A 14,502-nucleotide genomic window follows, 5' to 3' on the forward strand; every position below is an offset into this window, starting at 1 on the left:
CCTCCTCTTCTTCTTCTTCTTCTTCTTCTTCTTCTTCTTCTTCTTCTTCTTCTTCTTCTTCTTCTTCTTCTTCTTCTTCTTCTTCTTCTTCTTCTTCATTGTCATCATCATCTGGCAAGGCCATCTCCTCCCCACCTCCTTGGTAGGTTACCAAGCAGGAACTTCGCTTGGTTCCATCTCGGTTGGCCCTCTGGCCACCAGAGGCCATGCTATCTGTCATGCTGTCCATGTCCTGTTCTGCTATAATGTCACCACAACCTGTGAGCGAGTCAAAGCTTTTGAGTGATGTAACATCCCCAAACAAGACGCTTAGTGTATCCCCGACGGGGCCACTGGGTGGATTTACTTCTCCTGTCACCACTTTTCCTTCTGTTTCTGAAGCATGCGGCTCCTCTAGACTACTACCTTCAAGAACAGGCTTGGGCTGCATGAACTCTGAGGCACAGGTCCTTGTGAGTTTTTCTGGATTTTTACAAGCTGCCTTCTCAGTAGTTGGTGAAAAATGTACTTGTGCTGGAGAAATTTTTGGTCCAGGGGCATCCTGGGGTTTGGCATTTTCCTTTCTAGCATCTCGGAATATCTCCTCAGAGCTGGGCAGAGAGATTGAACTCACATGCTCATGAGACCTGGTTCTTGCCCCCTCAAGTTCCTTGGCCCCTGGCCCACTCTGCTCAGCCCCAGAAGTCTTGCTCTTCCGGTGACGGCGGATACTGCTAAAGAAGCTTTTTAGGCTTTTCTTTGGCTTGTGCACAGAGGGTACCTTCTCAACTCCAGCTTTTTCTATGGCTTCAGTCACAGATGTCTTATGTTTAGAGCCTATCTCCAAAGCTCCATTGGCACTCTGAGAGCTAGGAAATTGAGCAGGTGACTTGGACAAAGGTGTAGAGAGGTCTGTTTCTTCGATGACAACATCTTCAGGTCCTTGAGCTGCTTCACTCAGACCATCGTGGGTCTTACTCTTGTTTAGACCTTTCTTAGAGCTGACTTTCCCAGAACCTTTGCTTCGTCCACCCCCAAAGAAACTAGGCAGAGTACAGATTCCCTTCTTGCCACCAAAGAGTTTCATGGCAGTTTTCTTCAGCCTACCTGGGCCTGATACGGGAGGCTCTGATGTTGGTCCTTCTGTTGTCTCAGTTGTCTTATTCTTGACTCCCTTTTCAGCTCCCTGGTCTTGGGCATCACTAGAAGTTGATGCTCCTTTGATTTGAACAGCTTCATCCTGATGACTCTCCATGATGAAGACAACTCTTCCACTGGAAATGCCACCTTTGGATTCCAGGCACACTTATTGATCAGTCAGGAAGCATCACAGTGGGGTCTGGAGGAGATAAGAGAGACAAAGACAGATAGATACTAGTGAGCAAGTACACAGGCTAGGTTTGTTTTTATGGGTGCTTATTGTCTCAGGATTAAAATAGAGAAAGAGAGAAAATAAGTAAACACTGGAAAAACCTTCATCAATTCCATATGTTTTATTTGCTGGTCTATCTAGCTTCTTCTGAGCCCCAGGGCATTTTAAACCCTACAATGAGCAACAGGCAGCTATCATTAGCTACCCCCTCACTAATCCACTACCTTTAGACTGTTTTAAGTAGAGAGCAGGATTCGACAGAGGCAATTGTAGGTGTACAAAAGCCCAGCTGTGCTATTGTCTATGAGGAAGCTTATCAGTTGTCAGGTTGGGGTCAGGAAAGGAGTAGAGAGGTTGCTTCTAGCATCATTGAAGTTTTGAAAATTGTGTGTAGGGAGTTGCTCATTGAGCCTTCACTGGGTTCTATTGGATCCAGGCCTTAGTTAAATTAAACATTAACCTGTACTATCACCAACATTTTTCTGAGAGCTGGGAAGACAAGTGTATCAACAGCTTTATCTTCTGACTAGAGGTTCTCTTAATTGCCCCTAGGACAATGGCCAAACCTTTGGAACACTAAAGAAGAAACAACATTGAGTTGCAGATCAGAGCTGTAATGTAGGACCTGCAAAATGACACGGTAGCCTCAGAAAAAAAAATATCATCCTGGCTTCTGTATCCTCTATCCAAGAAGCTTACCAGCACCTACCCCCTTATAGAGACTATATGAGGGGTAGATCTAGACCAGAATCTCTATTGACTGTTCCTGGCAAGTGTAACCACCAGATTCTACTGTAGAACTGTAAGGCAAAAATTTCTTCTACTTTGTTCCTCTCAATATCTTGGTCCCAATCTAGGTTGCTCTCTAGAAAGGGAACTTGAGAACACACAACTCTGTACGATACATGCTCCTAGCCTAAGAGATACTTAAGTGCATAAATTTGGTATAAGCTGCACAATTCTGCTCAAGGCTACCCAGTGCCAATGCCAATCGAACTGGAATTAAAAAGAAGGGCTAACCACCTTCTACACCAACACACCCCATCATTCCCTTGGTTCCTGACAAGTCTGGTATTTTCCAGTGACAGTAAACATCTAGCATTTAAACCAGTGATTAGCCTTCAGAACTCTAGTGATCCTTTTTAGAAAGCCCATCCGTCCCTTCTCTGAACCCTCTTTGTAGATCTAGGGTAACAAAGGGAGACAGAAAAGTTGATGGGATTGAGAGAACAAGATGCTGAAACAACAAGATGCTGAAACAGGAGAGGAAGGAAGAGAGTGAGACTGCAGCAGTCCCAGGAATCGCTGGCCAGAACACTGGTCCAGTGACTGAATGCTACATTAAGGAGATTCACACAGTTAAAATAGTGTAGTCCAGCACTGGGGTTGAAGAGAAACAAACAACTCTACTCTAGCCTGTGATTTCATTAGACGAACCTCTCCTACTACCTAAGTTTCCATATTCCAAACAATTTCGTGTCTGGTGCCTCACTTAGTTTGCATACTTAAATCATCAGTTACCTGAGTTCCAGCACTTTGCTAAACAACCAGAGTCATACACTTCTGACAGAGTTACAGAGATAAGAGAGTAATTCATCTGATCTTCTCATGGCAGAGATTTAAATTGCTATTTTCTCAAGTTATACATTTCTCTGTGCAATATAGCTTGACATTACACTCTCAACACTCAGCTCTCTAATGAACAGACAGTACCCTCACCACTAAGCACAACAACTACCTAAAATTCTGTGCCTCATGTTATAATGAAAATATGGGCCCAGCATATATACCTGAATTCCTTAGTATTAATCTTCTCACTTCAGCCTTGAAATTACTAACAGGATTGCCATTATGACATTGGGGATGGGGGTGGCAGCAGTGAAGTTATATGTGAAACTGTATTTCCTGGTGTGTATTAGTAAATTAAATCTCTCTGAACATTCAGTAAGTGACAGACACTAATGTCGGTGCATCAGGCCACACTAAGAAGTGGAACTCTCAGTCCTAGCTTTAGAGAGCTTACAGGCTAGTAGGGAGAGAATCTTATCTACAGAAGTTTGAAGATATAGCATAATATAGGCCTTCAAAGAATAGCCTATTATTTCTTTTTGTTTGATTTGTTGGTTGGATTTTTTGTTTTAGTTTTTTGTTTGTTTGTTTGTTTGCTTGTTTTTTGAGACAGGGTCTCTCTACATAGTCCTGGCTCTCCTGGAGTTTGTCATGCAGACCAGGCTGGCCTCAAACTCACAGAGATTTTCATGCCTCTGTCTCCAACAGCTGGGATTAAAGATGCCCTGTTATTTCAAACTAAATAATGGAGTGCTAGTCTTTATACTCTGCTAATGAGCCTTTAGATAAAAATAAAAGGTAGAATATACTCCCTGGGCTCAGAAAAGTTGCCTTGTCCCAAAACCCATGGCTGGGACGATCCCAGACCTTAGGAGAGAACCTACTACTATTATTTTGCCCAATGGATTTACTACCAAACTGCTTTCTAAGTACTTTATACTCATACATCAGTGCAGCTCTCAACCCCCATCAGTGATTAATGAGATACGGTAGAGTACTCATCTCTCAAGATAAATCTGTATCATGCCTCCTACCCCAAAACTCAGGGATCATCAAGGAAGAGGGGGCAGAAATACTGTAAGAACAAGAGGTAATGGAAGGATAATGCAAAATCTTTTCTGGATATGATAAAGCTATTGCACACGTGAACTTTCCGCAACTGTGACTGCATGTGCAAGACCTGCAGTAGATCAAGTCAGCCAAAATTTCAGTATGGATTGGTAAAGGACTCAAGAACTTCCTTTCCTGCATGAAGAGCTAATGGCAGGTAATGATCGCTGCTGTGGGGAGGGAGAATCAGCTTTCTTCAGAAGTGTGGCCCCTAGTGTGTTGCTTGTGTTCTAGTGGATAGTCCTACATCCACACACAGATGGCACCACTAATTGGACTCACTGCAATAGAAAACAAAGAAGCATGAAGTTGTAAGGGAGATGGAAGATGGGTCCTGGAGGAGGAGAGGGGAATGATAGGTGGGTATAGTCAAAATCACTTTACACGTGTATGAAATTCTCAAACAACAGATAGGTAGGTAGGAGACAAGTAGACAGACAGACAGATATACTGATAAGTAGGTAGATGATAAAAAAGAGGGAAAAGAAAGTAAAGATGTTCTAAGGAGGAGGAAGAAGCTTCAGTCTGGACTCTGTCAAGTAGTAGGGAATGGAAATGGCGGTGATCTAGATGAGGTATGTGTTCTTATCCATCAGAAGGGACTCATTCTAGTGGATTCAATCAGGCCCAGGGAGCGGTACTGGTTAGAATGACAGTATCCCCCGTAGACTCAGGTGGTGATGCTGTTTGAGGAGGATTAAGAGGTCTAAGATTCTTGGAATAAGTATTGTAACTGGAGGCAGGCTCTGAGAGTTTATAAACACTCTATGCTATCTGTAGTTTGTCCTCTCTGCTTTTGTGTGAAGTTCAAGATATGAACTCTCAGCTTCCTGTTGTTGCTGCTATGCCTGCTGACTGTTGCCCTTGCTATCCCACTCATTATGGATTCTAAACTTCTGGAAACATAAACTAAATAAACTCTTTTTGGTTTCTATTTGTTTGTTTTGGTTATTTATTTTTTGAATGATGAAGTTTTTTTGTTTGTTTGTTTGTTTTGAACTTTGGACTAGAAAAGCAGTTGAAGGATGTAAGCAGAGCTTAATGGGCTAAGCTCGGAGACAGTGCTCAGATCAAAACAGACTCGAGATGCCTGGCTCAGGATGTTTCAACAGGGAGCAAAAACTTCAGCAGCAACTACACTAGAGAAAACCTTTGTGTTATTTTGGCAAAGAATCTGGTTGCATTCTGCCTTTGTCACAAGAACTTTCCTGAGGTTAAATTTAAGAATAATGTACTAATTTCTTTGGTGGAGGAAATTTCAAGGTAGCAATAATACTGAATTTCTGTTGTGACTTTTACGCAGGTGTACAACAAAAAAATAGCAAGTAGGGCAGAAGGAATTATAAAATGTATAGTTTGAAGAAAAAAGAATCACCAAGAAACTTAATGCTGCACCAAAGCTTCAAAATCCCGAGGCTATGAAGTAGATCTCATTTACCCTGGGACAGAGATTCTATTATTCCAATGTGGACCTTCCTTTTACCGAGACCCCAGGTTATGTTTTGCTAAGCAAGGATCAATCTTGAACCATATTATCTCTCTCTCTTGTTTTTTCCCTCCCAGAACCATGCCCTTCCCTCAAAGCTGCTCACAGCATCTTTGCCTGTGTTCCACAGAACACCTTGAAGGAGTACAGTAGAAATATTATATAGATCAAAGCTCCCTAATCTGGTCTTATTTAGCTATCTCTACCCTAAGGCTTCTTCACACTCCTTATTAATCTATCATGGTCCTTAAACTGTCCTTCTAAGATAGGCTCTTCTGCTTTGACCTCGGGTAAGAAGAAGTCCTTCAGGAGAGAGAACTGGAGCCCAAAACATAAGGAACAGCAAAGGACAAACTTTAAAGCTCCCTTAGGCTGGGACTGGCTTCCCTTAGGCTCTTGCCAAGAAAGTCGTCCTGCCAAATGCTCCTCAACACTCAGATTTCTCAGTCAGTGTAGCTGGCTGTTTTTCAGATGGGCTGATGGGAACCCTACCAAGATACTTGATATTCCCAGATAGAGGCTACTAGCTGCAGTCACTGACTGTAGCAGAGAACAGGCCGTGGTAGAAAATGATGGAACCACTCAAGATCCAAGAACCAACCTCAGGCCATTCTGGGACAAGTAAAAGCTGGCTCCTAAAGAAGAGCATCCTTCTTTTCACCTCCACTTAAACCCCAAGTAGAAGAACAGCCACAGACCTGCCTGAAACACTTCTCTTGAGGAAGAAACAGCTTTAGTTCAACCTTTACATTTTCTGTTCTTGGCCTAGCTTCAAGAGATCAGTTTAATAGACAGGAAATGCTAGGCTCAGGGAAGAACCCAGGGTACAGCTTCAGAAGCATGGCCTTCACCCATTATAGTTTCCAGACTTATTCCAAGCAGTCTTTTGTGAAGACAAGCCCACTCTTAATTTATCCAGTCCCTCAGTATATTAGTGGGGAGAGGATAAGGAAGATGTAAGAATGCCGAGTGTCCTCCCTTTAGAGAGTTAGACAGTTCTTCACTGGAATTAACTCTGTCATGCTGGGAGAATTCAGCAAGTTATCCAACCTGTCTGACCCTCAATTTCCTGAGTTGTGAAATGGGGCTATTGAGAATTTCTACTTATTGAGATTATTGTAGAAACAAACCCAGTGCATGTAAAGTACCAAGTAAAATACATTGCACAGCAGAAGCTCAAACATTATGGAAAATTATATTAATGTGTATTCCAGCGATGTATGGCTGGACAATTTCTAGCAGTAAATCAGCCCCAATCAGGGTTGATTACAGCCAGCATTCTCCAAAGCTCTATAGGTATCTCTGAAACCTTTTCAGTTTCCCCTAAATATAAATTATGGTGATTATGTAGTTATACCACAGAAAGCCTTACTTGCTCATTAGATCAACTTTTAATGTTTAGGGAGCTAACAATGTTAGATCATCTGGGAGATTCGAGATAGGATCTAAACCAGAAAGATCAACATTTTAAACTGAGCAAGTGCCACAATCAACAGAAATGCAATTAACACTCTCCAACCACCTTGCATACCTACCAGTATACAAAGCATTCCCTATTCACCATTCCCACTATTTCATCCCAGTACCCCATTTATCCCTGGTCCTGGCAGATGGTAAAGCCTTGTCACAGAAAAGAAAATTGTGCCCAGACTTGGGAAAAGCTTTGTCTAAGGCCTCTAATGGGATTATGACAGAACTTGAGTAGCTTCTAGGCCTCTTGAGTTCCACTTCCCTGGCACTCTGCTTCACTGTGCTGGGCCCCCAATTAAAGAATTAGAAGGTGTGTGAATATGATCAAAACACACTTATGAAATTTTCAAGAACCAGTAGAACATGTTTTTAAAGTACTGGGCCAGGAGAAATGTGAAGGTTCCCTTTATACCTGTGAATAGCTATCATTTCCTTTCCTTATTCAACCCTGTCCCAGCTCAGTTTAACTTTTCCTGAAGGGATTCTTGTCTACAGCTGTTTTTGGTCTTACCCAATGCATTCAAAAAACAAAACCAACCAACCAACCAAAACCAAAAACCCCTGATGACTTCAGTACTCAAGTGCTATCTATTCAGCTAGTGACCTCTTCCCTCATCAACAAATGCTGTCACCACTCCTTTCAAACTATGGAACATATCTTCTGTTTTGTTTCCTTGGGAGAGAAGTTTGAGGTACAAAAAATAAAAAAATAAAAAACAAAACCAAAAAGCTGAAATAGAAAGCTAACATAGTGGACAATTTTAAAAAGTTTGACCCTACTTAAACATAATGTCCTCTGAGATTACCTGGTACTCAGGTAGCACATTACTGGTGCCCATAAACACCTGAGATCAAAATGTTCATGGTATGAAAGAAGGGCTCCTGGTTTGGAACAGTGGAAATGGTCGAAAGAGTCCCTTTTACCCACTCCTGCACCACTCTTTCCTAATTTGCAGCATTCTTGCTGTGGGACACCTTCTTTTCAGAAAACAACTCATCAGTTCCAGATGATCCACAAATCCCAAACCTGGCCTAGTATCCATGGCTCGATTCCCTCTGTCTTCAGCTGCCTTGTTCACGCATGCACCCTTGCTTATTTCCTTGTGGCAGGCTTCAGTCTGTCCACTGAGGTTCTCTCACAAGGCCTCTCTCTGTCACTGCATCTACCACGGAGCAGGTGCTTGGGATGCTGGTTCAGTTGGACTCTAACCCAGCTGGAGTTTGCCAGCCTGAAACTGGAATGCCAGTCTCACCCCTTTCAGGCAGAACCATTTGAGAAAGTATCTTTCTGAGACAGAAGTGCCATATGTTTGAAATGAAAAAAAAAAAACCCTACCTTGCAAAACTGGTTATGGATTAAAGATGTTTGATGCAAAGGCAAACTGTTTACTATGCATGGAGCAGATACTACATAATGGACTCTTGTGATGAGGCTGCTTGCAGCCAAGGCACCTTGTCTCTATTTGTCACTTGGTCCCCACCCTGAGTCCTCTGAAGTTGATACAAGCTTTCTAATCAAGCCCCTTTGTCTGACCTTCAACATCTGCTTTTCCCAAAGGCCCACTGAAAGTTTTTCAGCTTTATTTCTCTACCCTAAGGTCTCAAAATATTCAGTTCAGAAGACTGGATTCCCAGAACACAGCCCTGAGGCGAGTCTACTCAATGGTGTCTTTTCTTCTGTTTTATTTCCAGGTTGTTTGTGTTTTGGTGCTGGGGAAATACACACAGCACCTCCTAAGTGCTGGGACAGTATTCTAATACTTAGCTCCACCCCGCCCCACCCCTGAGGAGCAATCCTGATGCCTCAGCTTTGATCATTTCCCAGCTCACAATCAGGAAGCGCCGCCTTTAAGATCCACTTACTTGCCCCTGCCTTTGAGTCTCATCAGAGAGCTATTTTACCAAGGTAGGAGCTCTGTTTGCATACCTGCTGCCCCCTGTGCAGCATGAAGACCAAAGAGCTTGAATGGCTGCCGGTCTCCGGGTTCGTGCCACACGTGGCTTTGCCCCCTGAACGTCTGCGGCACATACCCATCCCCAACTCCCTGCAGTGTGTCAGTACCAGTCAAGCAAAGGCAAAGTCAGACACAGGCTGTACCTGTTCCATCTATTTAGAAAGGTTAGGAAATATTTCCTCTTGGGGCTAAAACTTTATCATCTAGTTCATCTGCCTAAACTGGCTTTGCACAGAGAAACTCAGGAGATAACATGCGGAGTTTCCCTTTTCAGTTTTAGGCAGCCTAACTGCGAGGGACGGAGAGAGCTAGAACTCCCTTCTCTGTCTTTGGTTCTGAGGAGTTACAAATATTCCCTGATAAAGCAGAGAGAAGGGAGTCCATGGCTAGATGATAAAGATGGTGAACTCCCAATGTGGCTAACTTTTTCCTCACCCTGCAGACCTGAGACAAAAGCCTGGCAGCTCAAAACAAAAGCCTTGCAGGCTTTTTCTCCAGGTAGAAGGCCCCTTGCTGATGGACTGGCTCAACAAGTTTAAGGCCAGATCAGGACATGTTTACACAATAGTTATGGGTCAATCGGCCATCTGGCCTTTCTTCAAACTGACCTAAATTAGGGAAGGAAGACCTTTCAGAAACTTACCAAAACCAAAACAAAACAAAAAAAAACAACAACAACAACAAAAAGAAAAACCAACTAACCAACCAACCAACCAAATAAACAAAATTAAGCCCCTAAGGAGCTGCTGAGCTCTGGCTCCCTGAGTACCCCTCTATTTTGCCATGAGTCTTCCCCTGTGCATGCTTGCTGTGTGTATCTCTGTGTATGTTTCATACCTGTCATACAAGCATTTCTTCACAAGCACTGTACTGCTGTTTGCTCTGTTTGCTGTATTCCAGAATTTTCCACTGCTAGCTGCATGTTCAAGATTTTTCCTGCCTTTAAATTATTTAACAGGCAGAGAAAACAAACCTGATCAAGACCCCTAGACAGCAACAGTTCTACAAGTAAACTCATGAAAAGATAAGCTTGCTGCTGTTTTCCTTATTTCTTTGGACTAGTGAAGCAGGGGTTATTTCTTCCATACACTGTTTGAGTGCAAATATTCGAGTTCTTGAGGTGCCAACTTTTCCCAAATACTCCCCTTCTCCAGATACTTCCAGCCCCCAGCAGGCTGCAGGCCTTAATCTCTTGACTGAGAGGCAAAAAAAAAAAAAAAAGGGGGGGGGGGATTTCCCAGGATGCAACTGCCACAGAAACCCAGGCAGCTTTCACTTTTAAGGAATAGGATAGTGGGAAGAGGGAGCAGTAGTTCATCAAATGTGCACTGAGTGGTGCTTGCTGGAGATCTTGAGCACAACATAAAAGGCTACCATGAAAGAGCAATAGGCTGTAGGCTGTATCCCCTCAAACTGTTGTGTGTACTTTGCTTGCTTTCTAGGGCACGTCTATGACCATAGGGGTCTTAACTGCTAGTCCACACAAAAACCTGTGCAGCTGAAAGATGGGGGGGTGTTTAAAAAGAGCCCTGAAGGATTTTTTTTTTTTTTTAGCTTTTAGCATATAAGTATTTAGGCCCAGGTGCTCCTCCTCCACCTATGAAAGGCCAAAAGGAATCTTACAGTGTGAAATTTCCCTCTTGTGACAGCATGCCCCTCCCCACTCCTCTACTTAGAACATTAGAGGTAGCCTGATACCTACATAACTTATAGGTTGCTTTCAATCTCTAAGACCCCATTTAAAAACCCTTTCAAAAACTCTATTATTGGGCTAGTGGTGGTACACCCCTTTAATCCCAGCATTCAACACAGGCAAATATCAATGAGTTCAAAGGCACTGGCTTACAAAGCAAATTCCAGAACAGCTGGGACTACCTAGTGAAATCCTGTTTCAAAATAATAACAAAACCCCAAATTCCCCCAATACAAATACCCCAAAGCAAACAAACACCCCTCCATTCCTATCATTGGTTCGAAGGCAAACCCCCACTCCCACCCCAAACCCTGACCCTAACTAGCCTTTGTTCAATAATCTAATGATCTTCTCCTAAAAAGATTAGATCACCATTTCAAGGCTTGATGTTTGGCAATTCCCACCACTGAGTCCTAAACTCTTTTGCACCTCTGAGCTATGCCATCTCCACCACTCACCCTGTCTGCCGGGCACTCCCTTTCATTTCTCATTCTGTCTATTCTTTCTCTACCAAACTCCTGTATGTCCCAGATGCTTCACAAATGCAGAGAGAGATCTCTCCATGGCATTTTGCCTGTAGGCTCATGAATCAGCAACCAAAAGTATGCAGAGCCCCAGGGTTTGAGCAACAGACCCTGATAATAGAGGGAACTAATTATGACTTTCGTTTTTAATGTAGTAGCAATCCAATTCCTCTTTCCACCCACATTAGGAATATTATATCCATATCTGAGCCTTAGGCGCCTTTCCTTTATGTTTCATGGATTAAGACAAACACAAGTTGGGAGGATAAAGGTCTTTCTAAAGTTCTACAAAGAGAGAAAGTCCTTCTGGAACATTCATTCATTAATTGCTTTATAAATCTAGGATCCTAGAGGGTTGTAGCTGAGGCCTAGGCTTTATTTACCCATATGAGGGTTCTGGGAGAACCTAAATACCTATATAAGGGAAACAAAGCAGAGTCAGGGAAACTTAACTGCACAGGAGTTCCAAGAAGGAGGTCTGCTCATCAAGAAGCAACTGAAATGCCCCAAAGAGAAAGTTGGTTGAGAACTGAGGCCTGAAAGGGAGGGACTTGGACAGGTATAGGATGAGAGTGTTTGAGTGTGGGAAAGGTGTTGGACTGAAGTAAAAGCAGGAGAGAGTCAGACGCTGGAAATAAAAGACCAGCTGCAAAGATGTGTTGAGGTCTGGTCAGTTAGGTTGGGGTGAAAATAATGTGGGATCATAGTAATATATCTCCCATGTTAATGTTACAAAGTAAGAGATTTATTTACTGGGTCTCAATGCCCCACTATAAAGCTGTCCAGCTTGCACAGTCCCTTAAATCAAATCCCCTCTCTTATTCTTCAGGAATGCCTTAATAGTCCAGAGTGGTGCACAGAGTAGGGCACTCGAAGGAATGGGCTTTGTTGGAATCTCCACTGGTAGGACAGAAAGTCCAACAATGCAGTGCCCTGAGTCCAGTCCATACCAGTGTTGCTGAGGCAGGCCAGCCAGAGATGCAGAAGACATATGCGGACAGGGCTGTCTAGACTTCTCTCAAGGAGAGTCCAGCGACAGGGAGGATGGTTCTGCTGTATTAGTCCTGCTGCCGCCTCTGCCTCCCACGGCTCATCTGGCAAGTTTAGCCCCTCAAAGGGAAGCTCAGGAGAAATCACGCCTTTGGGCGGTCACCAGTGTCAGAGGTGTCTGCAGCAGACAATGACAGCAGTCTGGCAGGGTATTTTAAGTAACTGAGAAGTTGTAGGATTTGTCTGCCTTACATATACTGTGTGTTCTTTACTACAACGATGGCCCCCTCCGCCTCTAACAGGAAAATCCCCCCCCACAATATTGTGCCTATTGCTATTTTAAACCAAAGGCTGGAGAGAGAGAGAAAAACGCGCCCTATGCCCTACAAGGGAAAAGAGGCGCGTAGGGGCTGGGGGCGGCAACAAAGCGGCCTTGCAGCTCTAACCCAAGGGCCAGTAAGAGCTCCTGGTCCAGCCCGCCTGCAATGGGGGTGGGAGCCAAACGACAGACTGGAGGCCCAGGAGGGGGTGCGGCTGGTTGAGACCACAGGGCCAAGGTTCCAGGATAAGTGGGAAGTTCAGAAACCCAACTGTGCTCCCTTGAGGAGGAACAGACTGTGGATATCTTAATCCACCCTAAAGCCAGTCTCATTCTGGCCATAAGCGAGCGCGCCAGCTTCCTCTGCAGAGGAGAGACATAGGAGATGCACTGCAGAGGGGAGGGGCCACAGCAAGGCCTCGCGGGTGAGCAGCACCGGCCTAACAGCTGTTCCAGCAAATATACTACAAACAAAGCTAAGGAGCTCCCGGCCTGCAAATGCATTCTCGGGGTGCTGGCTAGCGGCGCCCTTCCCGGAACCACGCAACAGCACGTGTGGGCCCATCCCAGCCTCCCATTACAACCTAGAGGCGTAGCCCAGGATAGTCCGCCCGCCTTCCGGCCCTCCCACCCCACCCCCCAGCCACGGTCGCCTGGACCCTAAAGACTAACGGCCTGGGCCCCTCGCTGGACAGTATGCAAAGCGAGTTCAAAGAAAGACCAGCAAGAGGCTGGGACTCCGATCAGCCAGGCTCTGGATACCCTAGTCCAGGAGACCAGAGCGGAGCACGCGGGGATGCACTAGACCTTCAGCTGGATGGCTCCTAGCTGTGTGCAAAGCTTACCCTGCCAGGTCCAGCTCCCAGCGCTGTTATTGTCTGCTGCGCTGCTTCGATCTGAGCTGGAGCCTCTGCTGAGAACGCCACCACCACCGATCCTGCCGCAGCCTTCACCGGGACTACAGCAGTCTCCTGCGCCGACTACCCTTCTCCAGGCTCTGGGCAGCTCCCCCATACCCCTTTCACCCCGGACTCCACAGTTATAGGGTGGGACGTCCGTGATATGATTGGCAGGCATATGGCCCAATCATCATGGCTGGAAGGCATGCCCTCGCCCTCCCACTGTTTTCCTTGGTGCTTCTCTCTTTAAATGCAAATAAGCCGGGCGTGGTATTAGCAAGGGGCGGAGAGGTTGCGGAACCCCTTGCAGGGACTCCCCACTTCCGCTCCCACGCGGGGCGGGTTTCAGCGTGGCTACACACCCTACTCCCGGAGCTAGTCCCGCCCAGATGGGACTTGCCAGACTCTTGGAACTCGGTTTCGATTTTGCATACATTCCTCATTCCTTAACTTGGTGCTTTTGCGCTACTGCTCCCAGGTGGCTACCAAAGAGTTTCTCCACTCAGTTCGAGACTAGCTGTGAGAAGTGGGGGAGAAAAGGAGGGAGCCAGGGATTGTGGGGCCTGCAGAAACCTTTAGCACCATGGTTGGCTAATTATTAAGAGAGGCAGCAGGGCCAGGTGACTGGTCTTCCCAGAGAGGAAATCACCTGTCAGGAAAGTGACCTGCCTCTTGGTCCTCCCACCGCCACACCACCTGGCTCCCTAGCCCTGCACTTTCCTTTGTTGCTCCAGGCCCTTAGGGAAGGCAAGATTGAGGTCAACTACCATCAGTTACCAAAGGACCTAGTGCTGCCCAGGAAAAAGAAGCAGCTTCACCTCCCTTACCGGGACTGCCAGTGATTGGGACTGCCAGTGACTGACTGGGACTGCCAGTGACTGGGACTGCCAGTGACTGGGACTGCCAGTGACTGGGACATATTTGGAATATAGACCTATGCTTACCTTTCAGGGTATCTTTCACTTTTCTTCCCTAGGAAAATAACTGTTTTTAGAGTATGCTGTTTAAATAGTTTGCCTCTCACCTAAATTCCATACCTTCGAACGAACATGGAATGATTCTCAAGATCTCCAGAGCACACTTCATCAATTGTGAGTCTGGTCTGTGCAGATCCCTTTTCTAGATAGGGAAAGAAG

At 45.1% G+C, this 14,502-nt stretch overlaps 1 protein-coding gene across 1 annotated transcript in view; it reads right to left on the minus strand.

The window, feature by feature from the left end:
* The window catches only part of Amer1 (APC membrane recruitment protein 1), a 20,577-nt gene extending 7,089 nt beyond the window's left edge, over window positions 1–13,488 (minus strand). The window contains exons 1-2 of the mRNA XM_021187999.2: window positions 13,313–13,488; window positions 12–1,318 (exon numbers count right to left, since the gene is read on the minus strand). Of these exons, the coding sequence (XP_021043658.1) occupies window positions 12–1,234 (1,223 nt within the window). The 5' untranslated portion in view covers window positions 1,235–1,318; window positions 13,313–13,488. The remainder of the gene's footprint in view (window positions 1–11; window positions 1,319–13,312) is intronic.
* Between the last annotated feature and the right edge of the window lie 1,014 nt (window positions 13,489–14,502).

This window comes from Mus pahari, chromosome X (assembly GCF_900095145.1).
Source record: "Mus pahari chromosome X, PAHARI_EIJ_v1.1, whole genome shotgun sequence".
Taxonomy (NCBI): Eukaryota; Metazoa; Chordata; class Mammalia; order Rodentia; family Muridae; genus Mus; species Mus pahari.